Source organism: Penaeus japonicus, unplaced genomic scaffold (genome assembly GCF_977035675.1).
Source record: "Penaeus japonicus unplaced genomic scaffold, GWHDUDI00000001_assembly GWHDUDI00000039, whole genome shotgun sequence".
Lineage (NCBI taxonomy): Eukaryota > Metazoa > Arthropoda > Malacostraca > Decapoda > Penaeidae > Penaeus > Penaeus japonicus.
The window spans coordinates 19,745,363-19,762,862 of record NW_028234441.1 but is presented as its reverse complement, the minus strand read 5'-3'; the positions used below and the strand labels follow the sequence as shown (position 1 = coordinate 19,762,862).

General features: G+C 40.4%; 1 protein-coding gene across 5 annotated transcripts in view; it reads right to left on the bottom strand.

Annotated features, from left to right (window-relative positions):
- LOC122244038 (kinesin heavy chain) overlaps positions 1-17,500 on the bottom strand; it is a 62,686-nt gene that overhangs the window by 19,442 nt on the left and 25,744 nt on the right. For 2 of the 5 annotated variants that reach the window (XM_086533626.1, XM_086533630.1), the window contains exons 7-16: positions 16,865-16,952; positions 15,814-15,946; positions 14,611-14,783; positions 13,087-13,293; positions 11,863-12,018; positions 10,594-10,713; positions 9,591-9,734; positions 7,736-7,920; positions 6,440-6,541; positions 1,223-1,321 (exon numbers count right to left, since the gene is read on the bottom strand). In XM_086533626.1, coding sequence (XP_086389752.1) covers positions 1,223-1,321; positions 6,440-6,541; positions 7,736-7,920; positions 9,591-9,734; positions 10,594-10,713; positions 11,863-12,018; positions 13,087-13,293; positions 14,611-14,783; positions 15,814-15,946; positions 16,865-16,952 — 1,407 coding nt within the window. The remainder of the gene's footprint in view (positions 1-1,222; positions 1,322-6,439; positions 6,542-7,735; positions 7,921-9,590; positions 9,735-10,593; positions 10,714-11,862; positions 12,019-13,086; positions 13,294-14,610; positions 14,784-15,813; positions 15,947-16,864; positions 16,953-17,500) is intronic. The other 3 variants (XM_086533629.1, XM_086533631.1, XM_086533627.1) reach the window with 2 other exon arrangements.

Sequence of the window (17,500 nt, the reverse complement as noted above, 5' to 3'; positions counted from 1 at the left end):
AAGACCACGTGGCGAAAAATGACTAGGGGATACGGCTGTAAATGTTTTTTCTTTCTTTCTTTCTTTCTTTATCTAGGTTTTCTAATGTTTCTCTCTATGTTTTCTTCTTTTTAACTGTTATTGTTTTTATTTCTTTGTTGGTTAAAGTTCGGATTATTTATTATTTATTTCCTTATGGAGAATTTTGGTTGTAGATATCACGGTTAGGAAATTTAGTAGCTTTGTTACCCTCTCTCTATTTCTTATCTATTTCTCTTCTCTTTTTTTTCTTCTTCTTTCCATTTATCTCGCTGTCTGGCCTCTCCCCCCACAGAGCGCAGCACACAACAAAAGAGGGAGTGGGAAAAGAGCCACATAACAGGGGTGCATAGCGACGAAAAGGGAGGAGGAGGAGGAGGAGGAATAAGAAGAAGAGGTGGAAGATGATAAAGAAAGAGAAGAGGGAAGAGGAATAAGAAGAAGAGGTGGAAGATGATAAAGAAAGAGAAGAGGGAAGAGGAATAAGAAGAAGAGGTGGAAGATGATAAAGAAAGAGAAGAGGGAAGAGGAATAAGAAGAAGAGGTGGAAGATGATGAAGAAGGAGAAGAAAAAGAAGAAGGAAGAGAAAGAGGAGAGAGAAGAAGAAGAAGAACAGGGAAAAAGAAGAAGAAGAAGAACGGAAAAAAATAGAAGAAGAAAAAGAAAAAGAAGAAAGGTGTAGCAGAGGAAGAGCCACAAGGAAGCGATTCTCATAAGCAGAGAGAGAGAGAGAGAGAGAGAGAGAGTGAGAGAGAGAAAGAAAGAAAGAGAGAGAGCCAGAAGACCTTAGCCAAAGAGAGCCAGAATCACTTGCGCTTCTAAGGAGAGAGAGACAGACAGACAGAGCCAGAGAGAGAGAGAGAGTTAGACAGAGACAGAGAGAGAGAGAGAGAAAGAGAGACAGAGAGTTAGACAGAGACAGAGAGAGAGAGAGCCAGAAGACCTTAACCAAAGAGAGCCAGAATCACTTGAGCTTCTAAGGAGAGAGAGGGAGAGAGAGAGAGAGAGAGAGAGAGAGAGAGAGAGAGAGAGAGAGAGAGAGAGAGAGAGAGAGAGAGAGAGAGAGAGAGAGGAAGATAGAGAAAAGAGAGACAGACAGAGACAAAGACAATGCGAGAGAGAAAGAAGAAAAAACAGAAAAAAGAGACGGAGAGTAAGTAAGGGGAAAGTGAAGGAGGGGGCTTTAGGTGGAGAGGGACTCACCTTGCAGAGCCTCTGGGAGTCCAATGGCGCAAGCTAATAGTTTCGTGAAGGAGAAGAGAGACTTCATTGAGGTGTTGAGCCCATCGAAAGCCAGCGCGACTGAGAAAGACCATGGAATGATGTGGCGGAGAAACAAACAGTCTACTACTGGATGGGTCTCCCTGTACCACCTCGGTCTTGTTTTTTTTTTTTTTTTTTTTTTTTTTTTTTTTTTTTGGGGGGGGGTTGTTTTTGGGGGAATCGCAAGGAATGGGTTTTGATTTTTTTTTCTTTTGGCTAGTCTATTCTAGTCTAGTCTATTTCTAGTCTATTAGAGTCTTTTATGCTCTTTTTTTCTATGATTGTTTCTTCTTCCTTTTTTTCGTTTTCTTTCTTTCTTTCGTTCTCTCTTTCTTTCGGTCTTTCTTTCTTTCTTTCTGTCTCTCTTTTTCTCTTTCTTTCTCTCTTTCTGTCTCTCTTTTTTTCGGTCTTTCTCTCTTTCTGTCTCTCTCTCTTTCTGTCTCTTTCTCTCTCACTCTCTGTCTCTGCTTCTCTCTCTCTCTCTCTTCTCTCTTTCTCTTTCTGCTGCTCTCCTTGTAACTATTCCCTACCATCTGATGGATGCAAGAATATCCTAACCACATGCATGATCAAAATTGCATAATCACTAATTCAAAGAGATCTCAGACCTACACACACTAATGAGGAAAATAGATTCTTTCTTTTTTTTGTTCTTCTTCTTCTTCTATTTCACATACAAGGACGAAATCCGACCACAACATAAGGAATAAAAGAAAAAAAATATAGATAATGGAAATAATAACGATGAAAATAATCAGAAATAGCTGCCATGCCTAAGCTGATATGCTGTGATTTGAAGCAAAAAAAAAAAAAAAAAAAAAAAAAAGGATTGCTTTTGTACTTCAGCTTCTGTGACTAATGTGTGCTATGGTGAGTGAGACGCACTGTACTGAAGAGAGTATGATGCTGGGAAATATGGTGTCAGATCTCGAATACGAATGATGTTCAATTGCTACTCAACACTGCATGATTGTTGTTGTGTCTCTAATAAAGGAACATGAAAAATATGCACAGGAAAAAAAAATGGGTTTGAAATGTCGGTATTGTATACTTGTGTCAGATTGTGATGTAGAATAGTTTCCAAAAGAAAAGGAATAATAGTGATTATGAAAATAATAATAATAATAATAATAATAATGATAATAACAATAATATGAACAAATATAATGATAACAATAATAATAATAATGATAATAATAACAATAACGAAAACCTTAACATCATAAGCTCTCACAAGACATTTCCAATATCATTGGAACCTCTTGTCCGTCTTTTTAGAACACTTTAGATTTATCTTTCTGGAGATGCGGCCGATGTGATTTCCTTAATATAAGAATAAACGTTCACTTTTTGAATCTCAAATTCAAAAATAAACGTTTATCGTATGATCCTGATGACGCGACGTTTAAAAATAACGGTTACAAGTTTTCGCGTTCAAGGTAATTTTCATAAGTAATGTTTATGATTACGATGAATTTTCGCCTTGTAGAGAGAGAGAGAGAGAGAGAGAGAGAGAGAGAGAGAGAGAGAGAGAGAGAGAGAGAGAGAGAGAGAGAGAGAGAGAGAGAGAGAGAGAGAGAGAAAGTTAGTGAGAGAGAGACAGGAAGAGAGAGAGAGAGAAAAGGTTAAGGGAAATGGAGACGGATGGAGGAAGGAGAAGGGAGAAAGGGAGAGGAAACAAGAGAGATTATATAGAGAAAAAGAGAAGGCGAGGGGAGGGTAGAGAGAGAAATAGAGAGAGAGAGAGAGAGAAAGAGAGAGAGAGAGAGAGAGAGAGAGGGTTAAGGGAAATGGAGAGGGATGGAGGAAGGAAGGAGAAAGACAAGAAGGGAGAAGGGGAGAGGAAACAAGAGAGATTAAAGAGAGAAAAAGAGAAGGCGAGGGGAGGGCAGAGAGAGAGAGAGAGAGAGAGAGAGAGAGAGAGAGAGAGAGAGAGAGAGAGAGAGAGAGAGAGAGAGAGAGAGAGAGAGAGAGAGAGAGAGAGAGGTACACAACCCCAGCCAATCGTCTGATCTCGCGTTCGTTAATAAAAAATCGTTTCTTTACGAAGTAGAGAGAAAAAAGGACGATAATAATTATTCAACAAACTTCCCGCGAAAGGTAACCGAAGAAGAAGAGGAAGGAGAAGAGGAAGAAAACGATAAATATGATGATGATAATGATGACAGTAATAAGCAGAAAATTAAAGAAGGAGAAGAAGTAGAAGAAGCAAGGGAAGAAGGTGAAGAGGAAAGATGAAAAAGGAAGAAGAAAATTAAGGAAGAAGTAGAAGAAGAATGAAGAACAAGAAGAATACGGAGAAGAATAAGAAGAATGAAATATAAGAATAGAAGAAGAAGAAGAAAAAAAAATAAAAGAAGAAGGAAAAAAAAACGAAGAAGAAAGAGAAGCAAGAAGAGGAGAAGAAGAAAAAGAAGGAGAAAGAAAAAGAAAAAAGAAAGGAAAAGAGAATTTCCAACCTAAAGCTTTAACCCCCAAAAAATCTCGTTTTCTGTTCATGCGCATGGCACGACTTCCTGGCACATGAACACTTTCAAAGTAGCTTTAGATCTAAGAAGTGCGAATAGTGATGGTGGTGATGATAGTGATAATGATGATAAGGCTAGTAGTGATAGTAATTGTAATGATAGTAATGATGATAATAATGATAATGATGGTAATAATAATAGTGATGATGATAATGGTAATGATGATAGTCATGATGATGATAATGATAGTAATGATGAGGATAATGATGATGATGATAATAATGATAATAACAACAATAATTATAATAATAATAATGATAATCATAATCATAATAATGATAATTACAATAATGATAATAATAATAATAATAACAATAACGATAGTAATACTAATAACAATACCAATAACGATAATAAAAATAACTACAATAACAGTGATAATAATTCAAACTATGATAATAATGATGATAATAATAACAACAAAACTAATAACAATGTACGAAAGTGTTGGAGTCTGACCAAGGAATCTAAAGGTATATATATATGTATATTGTTACGTCGTATTTCAAGTGTGTGACGCTTCAGCCTGCGAGAGAAACTGGTAAAAGAAGCAAACAAACAAAGAACTATTTTAACTAATATACTTCTTTTCATTTCTTTTTTTTTCATTTTTACGAAGAGGAAGGAAAGAGGAAATGGAGAAAGAAGAAGAAGAAGAAGAATGATGATGATAATGATGATAATAATGATGATAAAGGGAAAAGGAATAAGAAGGAGGAGGAGAATAAGAAAGGAAAGAATAAGAGGAGGAGGGAGAGGAGAAGGAAGAAAAAGAGAATATGAAAATGAAAACGAAAAAAGGAGAAGACGGAGGAAAAGAAGAAGACGACGAATAAGAAGAGGAGGAATAGAAAACGAGGAAGAAGAAGAAGAAGAAGCGAGGAAAAAGAGAGGGTGAAGAAAGAAAAGGAAAAAAGAAGAAGAAAGAAAAATAAGAACAAGAAAAGGAGAGAGAAAAGAGGAAATTTAGAACAAGAAAACAATCAAATACGAGAAAGTAAAGAAGAAATAAGAAGATAAAAGGATTAGAAAAAAAAGATGAAAAACGTGGAAGAGAGAGTGAAAAAAAAATGATGAAAATTATAAAAGGAAAAAAAAAAACAGAAATATACGAATAAGAAGTACAAAAAAGTAAACAAACAAAGAAACAAAACAAAAATAAAATCCTGTGTATATACCATAAAGGAAACACCCCCTGCAAGATGTTGCACCTACTTGCCACTCTTCCTAAAGACAAATTGCAAACGGAAGGCGCCGATTCTTGCAAGGAAAGGAGGAGCAAGACGGAGAAGTTGTGCAATGAGAAACATGCAACAAACGGGTGCAATCTGCAAAGCAAGGTGATGCAAATTTGGAAAGTGATAAGTGAGGAGGTTTGTAATCATTGCGATGGTGGACTTTGGGTATTTGTTAAGGAGAGAATGACGGAAATAATACGGAAATGTGGATGATTTAGACGTTTTGACAATGATTGAGACTGAGACTGAGAATGAAAAAATAATAATTACTGAAAAAAATTAGAATAATCCTTATTTCTTAAGAGTAAAAGAGAATGACAGAAATAATACGGAAATGTGGATAATTGAGACATTTTGACAATAATTAAATAATTGAGATTGAGCGTGAAAAAATAATAGAATAATTGGATTACTAAAAAATGATTAGAATAATCCTTCATTCTTAAGAGTAAAAGTGAATGACAGAAATAATAAGGATATGTGGATGATTTAGACATTTTGATAATGATTGAGACTGAGACTGAGAATGAAAAAATAATAATTACTGAAAAAGAATTAGAATAATCCTTATTTCTTTAGAGTAAAAGAGAATGACAGAAATAATAAGGAAATATAGATAATTGATAATGATTAAATAATTGAGATTGAGCATGAAAAAATAATAAATTGGATTACTAAAAAAGAATTAGAATAATCCTTATTTCTTTAGAGTAAAAGAGAATGGGAGAAAGAGTGAAAATTCAATAACTTAAAGAAAATGAGAATGAAAGAGAGAATGAGAATAATTTAGAATAGTAAGAATGAGAAAAAAAAACGTAAATAACAATGCATAACACAACAGTTAATTATGGAACTGAGATAACGAAGAACAGCTTAAAGAAATGAGAATAACTGAACGACAGAAAGAAAGATGAATGAGAAATAAGAGACAGAAAATAAGAATAGCATAAAAATACAATAAATGAATAAATACACGATTGGTGAATGAATAACAAACTTGTTCATAAGGTTTTTAAGAAACTTGATTAAGGTGTAACTGGGGGGGGGGGGTGCTCGAAAGTCCATCATCCATACAGGGATATACAAACCTTTCTTAAAAGAAACAGATGATTAAAAAAAAGAAAAAAACAACAACAATAAAACCTAGATGATTAAAGAAAGAAATACAAAGAAATAAGATACCACCATATGAATATATCCACTGTAGAAACAAAACAAACAAACAAATACACACACCAGCAGCAAATAATAACAACAACAATAACAATAAACCTGAAAAAAAACATAATAATAACAATGAAAAAAAAAACTCACACGATAAAAAAAAATAAAAAAAAAACATAAATATAAATTAAAAAACACTTTTTTTTTTCTTTTTTGTTCTTACTCACATGAGCTCATGAAGCCTTGTGCTCTTCTCAGCTTCTTCGACCTTGAGCTTGTTATGTTCTCCTCGAAGCTGGTCGAGTTCGAGGTTGAGCTTCTGGTTCTGACTGTTGGGGGGTGAAGGGAGGGGGTAGGAGGAGAAGGAAGGGGGGGAGTGTAGGAGAAGGAAGGGGTTGGGGTTGGGGGAGGGAGCGGGGAAGAGAGGTTGGGGGGAGGGGGAGGGGGAGGTGGGGGAGGAAGAAGGAGTGAGAGATGGGGTGGGGGAGGAAGAAGGGGTGGGAGAGGAAGAGGTGGGGGTGGAGGAGGTGATGGAAGAATAGGGAGAAGGCGGGGGGAGGGGGATGAAAGTGGGTGGAAGAGGAGATGAAGAGAGATGGGAGGAGGGGAAGAGGGTGTATTGGTGGTGGAAGAGGGGGAAGGGAGGGGATGGAAAGAGAGAGAGAGAGAGAAGGAAAGAGATAATTAGTAATCAATCCTGGTATTAAATGGCTTTGGAAATGAACGTAACGAAGATGATAATAAAAACAACAACAACAATGACAATGTTAATGTAAATGACAATTCCAATCATTATAAGTAACAGTTACATAAAATAATGAAAATAACAACATTATTTAACAAGTGATACAATACTGCAATATCAGCTGAAATTATTACGAAATTAATAATCATAATACTATATTCTTTAACAATATTTAATCTTTCTTCTTAATCCAAAAGAAAAAAATAACTATTTTGAAAATTCTGATGTAAGGAAAGAGAGAAAATACGAAGAATATTTGAGTATATAAACTTCTCTTGGACATATGCATATATATATATTTTTTTTTTTTCGAAAGGTCATAAGATATAGGAAAATATAAAAGAAGACGATAAGAACAAATAGACAAAGGGAGACAAAGAGAAAAGGGAGGCAAAGGAATACAGAAAGAGACCAATAACAGAACAAGGGAATGTAATAGAAGAAGAAAATAAAAATAGAAGAAGGAGGAGAGCAAGAAAGAAGAATAGAAACAGAAGAACATGGAAGAAGGGGAGGAAGAAAAAAGAAAAGAAGAAAAAGATAGAGCATAGAACAGAAATAAAAGAAAATCAAGAAAAGGCTAAAGAGAACTGAAAAAAAGGAGAATAACAATGAAAAAAAAAAGAAGGAAGAAATAAACCCCAAGAAGAAGAATTAAAAAATAAATAGAGAACGAGAATAATAACAAGAAAAACAAAAACACAAGAGAAAAACCTTAAAAAAAAATAAAAAATAAAAAAATAAAAAATAAAATCCCCTGGACGCCCCCACCACCTACTCCTTCAAGTCTTCAATCAGCGCCTGCTTCTGGTTGATCTCCTGCCGCAGCTGCACCACCTGTTTCTGGTGCAGGTCTCGGTGGGTCTCCATCTGCTTCTCCAGCGCCTCCTTCGTCTCGCCCTCGGACACGGAGAGACCCTCGGCCGCCTTCAGCCTCGTCACGTCCTCCGTCAGGGTGTCCACCTGCGGGAGGGGAGGTGTTGAAATGGTGGGGGGGTGGGGGTGGGGGTGGTGTGGGAGGGGGGTGGAGGGGGGATCCTTTGGGATTTTGGGAGGATCTTCGAGGGATTTAATGGGTGTTGGAAGGTTCTTGAAGAATTTAAAGGGTGTTGAGACGTCGTGTATGAATCTTAAGGGTGTTGAGAGATTCTACAAGAATTTAAAGGGTGTTGAAAGACTCTCCAGGAATCTAAATGGTGTTTGAAATACTCTCGAGGAATCTTACAGAGTGTTGAAAGATTCTCCAGGAATTCAAAGGTTTTTAAAAGATTCTCCAAGAATCTAAATGGTGTTGAAAGACTCTCGAGGAGTCTAAAGGTTTTTTAAAGATTCTCCAAGAATCTAAAGGGTGTTGAAAGACTCTCCAGGAATCTAAAGGTTTTTAAAAGATTCTCCAAGAATCTAAAGGGTGTTTGAAAGACTCTCGAGGAATCTTACAGGGTGTTGGTGTTGAAAAGTCCTGGAGGAATCCAAAGACTGTTTTACTGATATTGCAGGAATCTCAAGAGTATTAAAAGATTCTCGAACAATCTTAAAGGAATTCGAGAGGCTAAGCCTAGGACTGTACATCTTTCCTTCTGTAGCCATAAGAAAGCAATAGTCCTAGTAATAGTAATAGTAATAAATGAGTAGTCCTGAGAGCGACTATGACCTTGTATGCCACTGGCTAAGATATCCTTCTTTGGATTCTTAAAGCAGGAGGAAATGTGAGTCTGTCTATTTATTTATATCTTTATTTATTCATCCATTTATTTTCTATAGTTAGCAATTGATGAGTGAATGAATAGGCTAGTGTATTTATACATTTATGTATATTTGATTTCAGTATAGAGAAAAAATCTGAGTCTTGGGATTGTAGGCCCTATAAAACGAAGGAAATTTGTTATCAAAATTATTAATATTTTTACAGCAAAGCATGCATATCATATGCTACAGTGATCGTTAATATCTATTACTGTACGGAGAACAGTAATTATTATCCCACATTATCCTTCATTTTTTACTTCCCTCACTCTCCCTCATACCTTAACTCTCCCCTCCCCCTTATCCCCCTCCTCCTTCCTCCTTCACTTCTCCCTCCTCCCCTCCTTTATTCCCTCATTCTCCCTCATCCTCTCTCATACCTTAATTCTCCCTTCCCCCTTATCCCCATCCTCCTTCCTCCTTCACTTCTTTCTCCTTCCCTCCTTTATTCCCTCACTCTCCTTCATACTCACCTGTTCCTCATCCCTCCCCTGCCTATTCCCTCCCTTCCCCCTTCCCTTATCCCACACCCCTTATCTCCCTATTCCCTCATCCCTCCCCACCCTCCCTCACTTCATCCCCTCACACTCACCTGTTCCTCATCCCCTACTTCCTTCCACCCTTCCTCATCTCCCATCCTTCTCCATCTCCCACTGTTCCCACCCATCCCCACCTTCCCTCTTCTCCCCTATCCCTCCCCCTACCCCTCCCTCATTCCCTCACACTCACCCTTCCCCACCTCCCCCTTCTCCTACCCTCCCTCATCTCCCCAATCCCTCCCCCTCCTTCATCCCCCAACCCCTCCCCCTACCCCTCCTTCCCTCCCTCCCCTCATCCCTCCCTCCCTCCCTCCCTCCCTCCCTCCCTCCCTCCTTCCCTCCCTCACTCACCTGTTCCTCCAGCTGCCTCTTCCTGACCTCCACCTCATGCATCGATTCCTGCAAGGTCTTCATGCGCGCCTCATGTTGACTGATCAGGAGGCGGCACTCGCTCAGTTCTCGCTCGTAGTCGTCGATTTTCTTGTTGCAGTCGCCCTGTTTGTGGGGGGGTGGGGGGATGTTAGGAGGGTGGGGTGGGTGTTAGGAGGGTGGGGAGGGTAGGGGAGGGGGTGTTAGGAGGGTGGGGGTGGGGAGGGGGTGTTAGGAGGGTGGGGTGGAAGGAGGGTGTTAGGAGGGTGGGGGTGGGGATGGGGGTGTTAGGAGGGTGGGGAAGAAGGGGGGTGTTAGGAGGGTGGGGTGGAAGGGATGGGGGTGTTAGGAGGGTGGGGAGGAAGGGGGGTGGGTGGGTGGGGAGGGAGGGGGTGGGGGTGTTAGGAGGGTGGGATGGGGGTGTTAGGAGGGTGGGGAGGGGAGGGGAGGGGGGAAGGAGGGTGAGGAGGAAGAGGGAGGGAGGGGAAGGGAGAAGGGACGTGGAGGGGTAGGGGGAGGGAGGAGAGAAGGGGTAGGGGAGGGAGGAGAAGGGGGAAGGGGTTGGGGGATGGAGAGGGAGGTGGTGGGGATGGTTGATGGTGGATGGGAGAGGAAAGGGGGGTAGGGATGGAGGGAGGATGTGGGAAAGGGGAGGAAAGAAAAAAAAGAATAAAAATATTAATAGAATTGAACTTTATTATATGATTATTTTGGCGTTTAGACTCGAAATAATATTCAAAATGATTTTGAATACAATTTTTCTTGTTATTACTTAAAACAAGCATGAAGTTTATCGTTAGCATCTCTTACCTAGAGTCATAAAATACGAAAGATTTCCTGACATAAATCTCTCATTATCAATTAATATCCAACCAAATCCCTCAACATATCACTACAAAAATACCACACGAATAAAAAATAACTACCAAGAGAAGAAAAAAACTAGAAAAACAAAAGAAAAACGCAATCAAAACACGGAAAATACCTGGAAATTCTCCAACGTACTGCATCGCTGAACGAGGTTGCGCACTTCGCTCTTCATCTTAGACACGTACAGGCGCGCCATTGTGAATTCTTCCTCGAGTTTGTTGGGATCGCCCGAGTTCTGAAATTTGTTTTTTATTTGATGTTTATATTTGTGTATGTGAATCACAGTGATGTTTACGATACAGATATGATATATTTGTGAATGTGAATCACTATAATATTTATGACACAGATATAATATATTTGTGTATTTGAATCACTATAACATTTCTGACACAGATATAATATATTTGTGTATTTGAATCATAAAACGCATACATAATAACGTACACGATACAGATATAATGAAACAATGCCACAGTCATAGAAGAGAAAATGCGTATTTGTTTTATACTCTAATAGAAAGTTCGTTATCAATATATTCTGGAATTGATGGATTCAAGATTGATAGAATGTTGTCTGGATGAATATGGTTGAGATTTAGAGTCGAGATTGAATAGATATTTGGAATGAAGAACAACGTTATAAAGATCTCTGGGTGAGAATATGATATTTGAGTTTGAAATATCTTAAAAAAAAGGTCCTGAATTTTGAAGTAGATTAAGATGGGAATTCTGGAGGTAAATAACAAATACAATACAGACAAATTACTTTAATCTATTATCGCTTCATCTAGCGCATCACCTACCTCATCCACTTCACTTGCTGTCACCCATTTCAAGCCAGCACAGCCACTTTTACCATCTCTCATCCCCTTTCACCCAGGTCACCCACCACACCCTCTTTAACCCATCCTTACCCACCTCACGCACTCTCACCCACTCTCACCCACCTTAGCCGACAGCTCCCCCACCCTTTTACCCTCACCGACTCTCACTCACTCTCCCCTACTCTCACCCAACGTGTCCCCCACTGTCACTCACTCTCACCCACCGTCACCCATCATCACTCACTCTCACCTACCGTCAGCCACCTCACCCACCTTCACCCACTCTCTCCAAGCATCACCTACCTTCACCCACTCTTCCCTACTCTTCCCCACCACCCACCATCGCCCACTCCCACCCTCTCTCACCCACCTTCACCCACTCTCACCCACCCTCCCACTCTCCCCCACCATCACCCACCCTCCCACCCTCACCCACCCTCACCCACTCTCCCCCACTCTCCCCTACTTTCCCCCCCCCTCCCCCACTCCCCCCCCCCCTCCCACTCTCCCCTACTCCCCCCCCCTCCCACCCTCCCCCACCCACCCCCCGCCACTCACCTTAACGGACAGCTCCCCCGCCGTCCCGCCCACGACGTTGCCGACCTCCCCCAGATCCGAGAGGAGAGAGAACAGCATCTCGTTCATCCTCCGACGCTGGTGGACGGAGGAGTCCTTCATCTGTTGCAGCTCTCCTTGCATCGTGGTCAGCGCCGTCTGCAATAAGGAGAGGGTTAGGATTTTTTTTTAGGATGGGGGTGGAGGAGGGGATGGGGGTTTGGGAGGGGGTTGGAGGGGTAGAGGGGGTTTGGGATGGGGGTTAGGGGGGGAAGGGGGGTTTGGTGGGGGGAGGGGATTTGGAGGGGTATTTGGAGGGGGTTGGGAAGGGGGATGGGGTTTGAAGGGGGATGGGGGATTTTGGAGGGGGAGGTGAAGGGGGTTAGAGATGAAAAAGGGGAGGAGGAGGAGAGGGAAGAGGAGGAGTAGGAGAATAAAAGGGAGGTGGTGGTGGAGGAAGGAGGATGTCAAGGTGGAAGAGGTGGAGGTTGAGATGAAAATGGAGAGGAGGAAAAAGTTTGCTAATTTTATAAATAAAAATGAATAACACTACAATACTAAATCAAACGTCTTTATAAGAATTACTTAATTTTGATTATTTATTTTGAAACATATCAAGTACATTGTGAAATTATTCAATCTCATTCATACATTTTCTATTTATTTTAAGGCTAGTTTCGTTTCATTATGATAATTATCATAATTATAATAGCGGTGATTATAATGATATTCCTACTACTAGTAATGATAACGATAATCATCATCAACATCATCAATATAATAGTAGTAGTGGTAGTAATAGTTATAACATTAATGATAATGATAATTGCAATAATGATAGTAATAACAATAATGATAATCATATAAAAAACACAAGCAACAACAATGGTGATAAAGTGATAATAACATCAATTAATATTATCATAAAAAATGATAGAAAACTATATCTATATCTATCTATCTATCTATCTATCCATCTCTCTATTTATCTATCTATCTATCTATCTATATAAATCAAACTCCAAAACGATAATCAAGCACCCCCCCAACCTCCCCCCACCCCTACCCCACCCCCACACCCCCTACCCATACCCCACCCCCCATACCCCATCCCCCCCACCCACACCCATACCCCCTACCCACCCCTACCCCATCCCACACCCCAACCCCCCATATCCCCCACCACCCCAAACCCATCCTCCACCCCCTACCCCTATCCCACCTCACCTGTTTCTCCGTCAGCTCCTCGTTGAGTGACTCGTTTTCCTTGCATTTGCTCTCGACCTCCTGGCTCTTCTGGTCGTAGTTGAGGGCGAGCTCCTCCAGCGCCTGCAGGACCTCCTTCACCTCGTCCTTGGCCGCGTCGTTTTCGGCCTGGATCCTCGCCATCTCGGCTTGAAGGACCTCGTAGTCACGGCGGGTCGCGGCGATCAGCTAGTGGAGGGAGAAGGAAAAAGGGGTGTTATTTTTTTTTTTTTTCATTTCCCTTTCGTCTCTCTTTTCTTCTCTTTTTTTTTCTCTCTCTCTCTGTTTGTCTCTCTCTCTCTCGCTTTCTCTTTCTCTCTCTCTCTTGTTCTTTTTCTCTCTCTGTTTGTCTCTCTTTCTCTCTCTCTTTTGTTCTCTCTCTCTCTCTCTCTCTCTCTCTCTCTCCTTTGTTCTTTTTCTCTCTGTTTGTCTCTCTCTTTCTCTCTCTCTCTGTCTCTCTCTTTTGTTCTTTTTCTCTCTCTGTTTCTCTCTATCTCTCTCTCTCTATCTATCTATCTATCTATCTATCTCATCACTCTGATGAAGATGGTAATGATGATTATGATGATAATGGTGATAATAATAATTACGATTGTAAAGATAATGATGATGGTGATAATAATAATAATAATGGCAATAGTTATGATAATAATGATGATAATTATGATAACAATGATGATAACGGTAATAATGATGATAATAATGACAATAATAATGATAATAATGTTATTGATAATGACAATGATGATAACGATAACAAAAACAACAATGACAATAATAATAATCATGCTAATGATAAAATCAATAATAATAATAATGATAATATCATTGATAATGATAATAATAATGATGATAATGGCGATGATAACCATTTCAAAACAAGACAACAAGATAAAAAATAGATAAAGCCTCTAATTAACTTGTATTATCAATAAAAAAAAAAATGTTGACACTAATGATTCCCAATTATGAACATGATCATAAGTCCAAAAATAACAGATTTCTTTTGATTAATTCTGAAGGAAAAAAAAAATATATGATTCATGTTGATGTTGATTGATGGGTGATCCAAGGATTTTTTCTCTTTGATTATTCTTTCTTTTTTATGTCCTTTTATTCAATTCTCTCTCATCTCTCCTGTTATTTTTATATTTTTTTCCTTACCCTCTTTTCTCCCTTTCTTTTGCATTCTCTTTTCTTCGCTCTCTTTGTCTCTTTTTCTGTCTCTCTCTTAACCATGCTCTCTCTCTCTCTTTTCTGTGTGTGTGTGTCTTTCTCTCACTCTCTTTCTGTCTGTCTGTCTGTCTGTCTCTCTCTCTCTCTTTCTGTCTGTCTGTCTCTCTATCTCTCTTTCTGTCTGTCTGTCTCTCTCTCTCTCTCTCTCTCTCTCTCTCCCTCACTCTATCTCTCCCTTTCTGTGTGCCTCTCTCTTTCTCTCTCTCTCTCGCTTTCTTTTACTCTCTCTCCTCCCCTCTCACTCTCACTCTCCCTCCCCCTCTTCCTCACCTCCTCCTGCTCTAGCATCTGCTCCTTGAGTTTCTCGGCGAGCTGGCTGTGCTGGTTGATCTCGTCATCCTTCTCATCCAGACTGAGATACAGCTGCTCCCTCTCCTTCTCCCACGCCTCTCGTACCTCGTTGCTCATCGGGGCGGGCTGGGCGGCGGCCTTCTTGGGCGGTTCTGGGTGGGCGGGGGGAAGAGTGTGAGGGCAGGTGGGTTAGGTGGTTATATGTGTGTATATATGGGTGTTTGTTGTAGGGATGGGGATGGGGATGGTGGTGTGTGGGGGGGTGTAGTGTTGTGTGGTGGTGTGGTGGTGTGGTGGTGTGATAGGTTCTTGGGAATTCAGGTTGTGTGTGTTTGTTTGTGTGTTTTTGTTTGTGTGTGTGTGTGTTTTTTGTGTGTGTTTGTGTGCATGTGTGTGTTTGTGTGTGCGTGTATGTATGTGTGTGTGTTTGAGTGCATGTGTGTGTTTGTGTGTGCGTGTATGTATGTGTGTGTGTATGTGTGTGTGGTTGCTTGATATTTATCAATAAATGTAAAAATAATTCTTTTGGACTTTTTTTTTACACTATCATTTGGGGAAAATTATATTCTTCGCCACCTCCATCTCCTCCCCTCTCCTTCTCCCTTCCTAATTCCCTCTTCTTCTTCCTCCACTGCTTCTCCTGTCTTCACTTACACTTCTGCCCACCACACCTCCTCTATAATCCTCTACCTTCCTCTACCACATCCTTCACTTCCTCTTACCCTTCCTACGTCTCTTCTGCCTCCTCCTCCTCCTCCCCTCCCTCCTTCCTACTTATCTTCCTCCTCCTCTTCCTCCTCCTCCATTTCTTCCACTTCTCCTTCCTTCTCGTCCTGCTCCTCCATTTCTTCCGCCACTTCCACTTTCCCACCTCCTCCACCCCCTCTCCCCATCCTCCCCACCTCCTCCACCCCTTCCACCCGTCCTCCATCTCTCCTCCCCCCCCTCCCCTTTGCACTCACCCACCCTCCACCTCCCTACCTCCCCTCCCTCCACCCCTCCACCCCTCCCTTGCACCACCCTCCCACCTCTTCCACCACCACCTCCACTCCTTCCACCCCCCTCCCCCCTTGCACCACCCCCTCCCACCATCCCTCCACCCTTCCTCCCCACCCCCACCTCCCCCCTCCCACCATCCCCTCCCACCCTTCCTCCCCATCTCTTCCACCTCTTCCACCTCACCTTCCACCATCGACGAGACCATTGACTTCTCCATCTCCACCGTGATCTGATCCTCCGACGAAACCTTCTCTCCACCTCTCCACCTGGCCAGCTCCACCTCCATCTTCTCCACTTGGGCTTTCAGCTTGGTGCTCTGTGGAAGAGAGAGAGAGAGAGAGAGGGTGGGGGAAGAGAGATAGAGAGGGAGGGAGGGAGGCAGAGAGAGAGAGAGAGAGAGAGAGAGAGAGAGAGAGGGAGAGGGAGGGAGGGAGGGAGAGGATGAGAGGATAAAGAATGTGAAAGGAATGGAGAAGGAGGAGAGGGGAAGATGGAGAGGAGAGAAAGAGGGAAAGATAGATAGATAGATAGAGAGAGAGAGAGAGAGAGAGAGAGAGGGAGGGAGGGAGGGAGGGAGAGGATGAGATGATAAAGAGTGTGAAAGGAAGGGAGAAGGAGGAGAGGGGGAGGGGGTGGAGAGGAGGGAAGGAGGGAAAGATAGATAGATAGATAGAGAGAAATGCGGAAAGATAGATAGAGAGAGAGATACAAATAGACATAGAGAGAAAGAGAGATAAAATTCAAATAATAATGGTAAGGAAAGGAATGAAAAGAGAGATGGAGAAGATCGGAGAAAGAGGAAGAAAGTGAGAGACAGAGATGATAAGGATGGTGACAAAAGAATGAAGAAGGAGAAGAAGGAAATGAGATGAGGAGAGAGAGAAAAAAATGAAGTATAAAGAAAAAGGATTGAAGGAGAGAGAGAACAAAGATAAAGAGAGAAGTAGAATTAAATACATATAGATGATATTCCTGTTTCATTATAATTGCATTGTTGAAAATTATAATTTCATAATCTTATCATTGTATATTGATTAATGAACATATCCTTCCACACTATGAATTATATAATCAGAATTATTTAAATTTACAAAGAGTTTAAATTCGCCATAGCCTTTGTTCTGTATTCTATATACTTTTTCGTCTATTTTCTCTATGTCTTATATAGTTGATATGCGTATCCCCTTATCACACGAATGAGAAAATGACACGAAAATAAAAATAATTATCTCACCTTCTCTTTCTCTTTGTTGTATCTTCTCTTCCATTCTTCGGCTGTCAGTTCTTCATTCACAGAGACACAATTCTTGATGTTCTTGGCTCTGCGAAGTTCAAAGGGTCAAAGGTTAAGAGGTCGGAAGGTCATGGCAGGTCAGAGACAAAATTCGTGAAAGGTTAGTTTTTTTTTTTTTTTTTTTTTTAGGGTGACATTCTGTATTTTTTTTTGTAAGTTTTCTTATATCCCTCTTTTTCTTTAGTATTTGTATTATATTTACCTATCTGTTTTCTTTTTCTGTTCTTGTTTCTTTAAGATAGTTATCATAACTGTTCACAAATAATTTGATTAACTTGATAACAAACAACAAATACCATCCACAATATAAAACACACACAATACAGCCATTATACAACAAACACAATACAATATACAAAAACACAGCCAATCAAAAAGATATAATCCATTAATTAAACACCTTTTTTTATAACAAGCCATTACGTTGCTGTGAATGATTTCATGAATGATTTTTTCGAAAATCAGATTCATGCACAAAACGCATTAATTCGGTGCAATAAACACGCATTTTTAATTGGAACAGTAATCGTGTGATATGGACTTTGCATATGGAAATGATTGTACTATTGTTTTCAA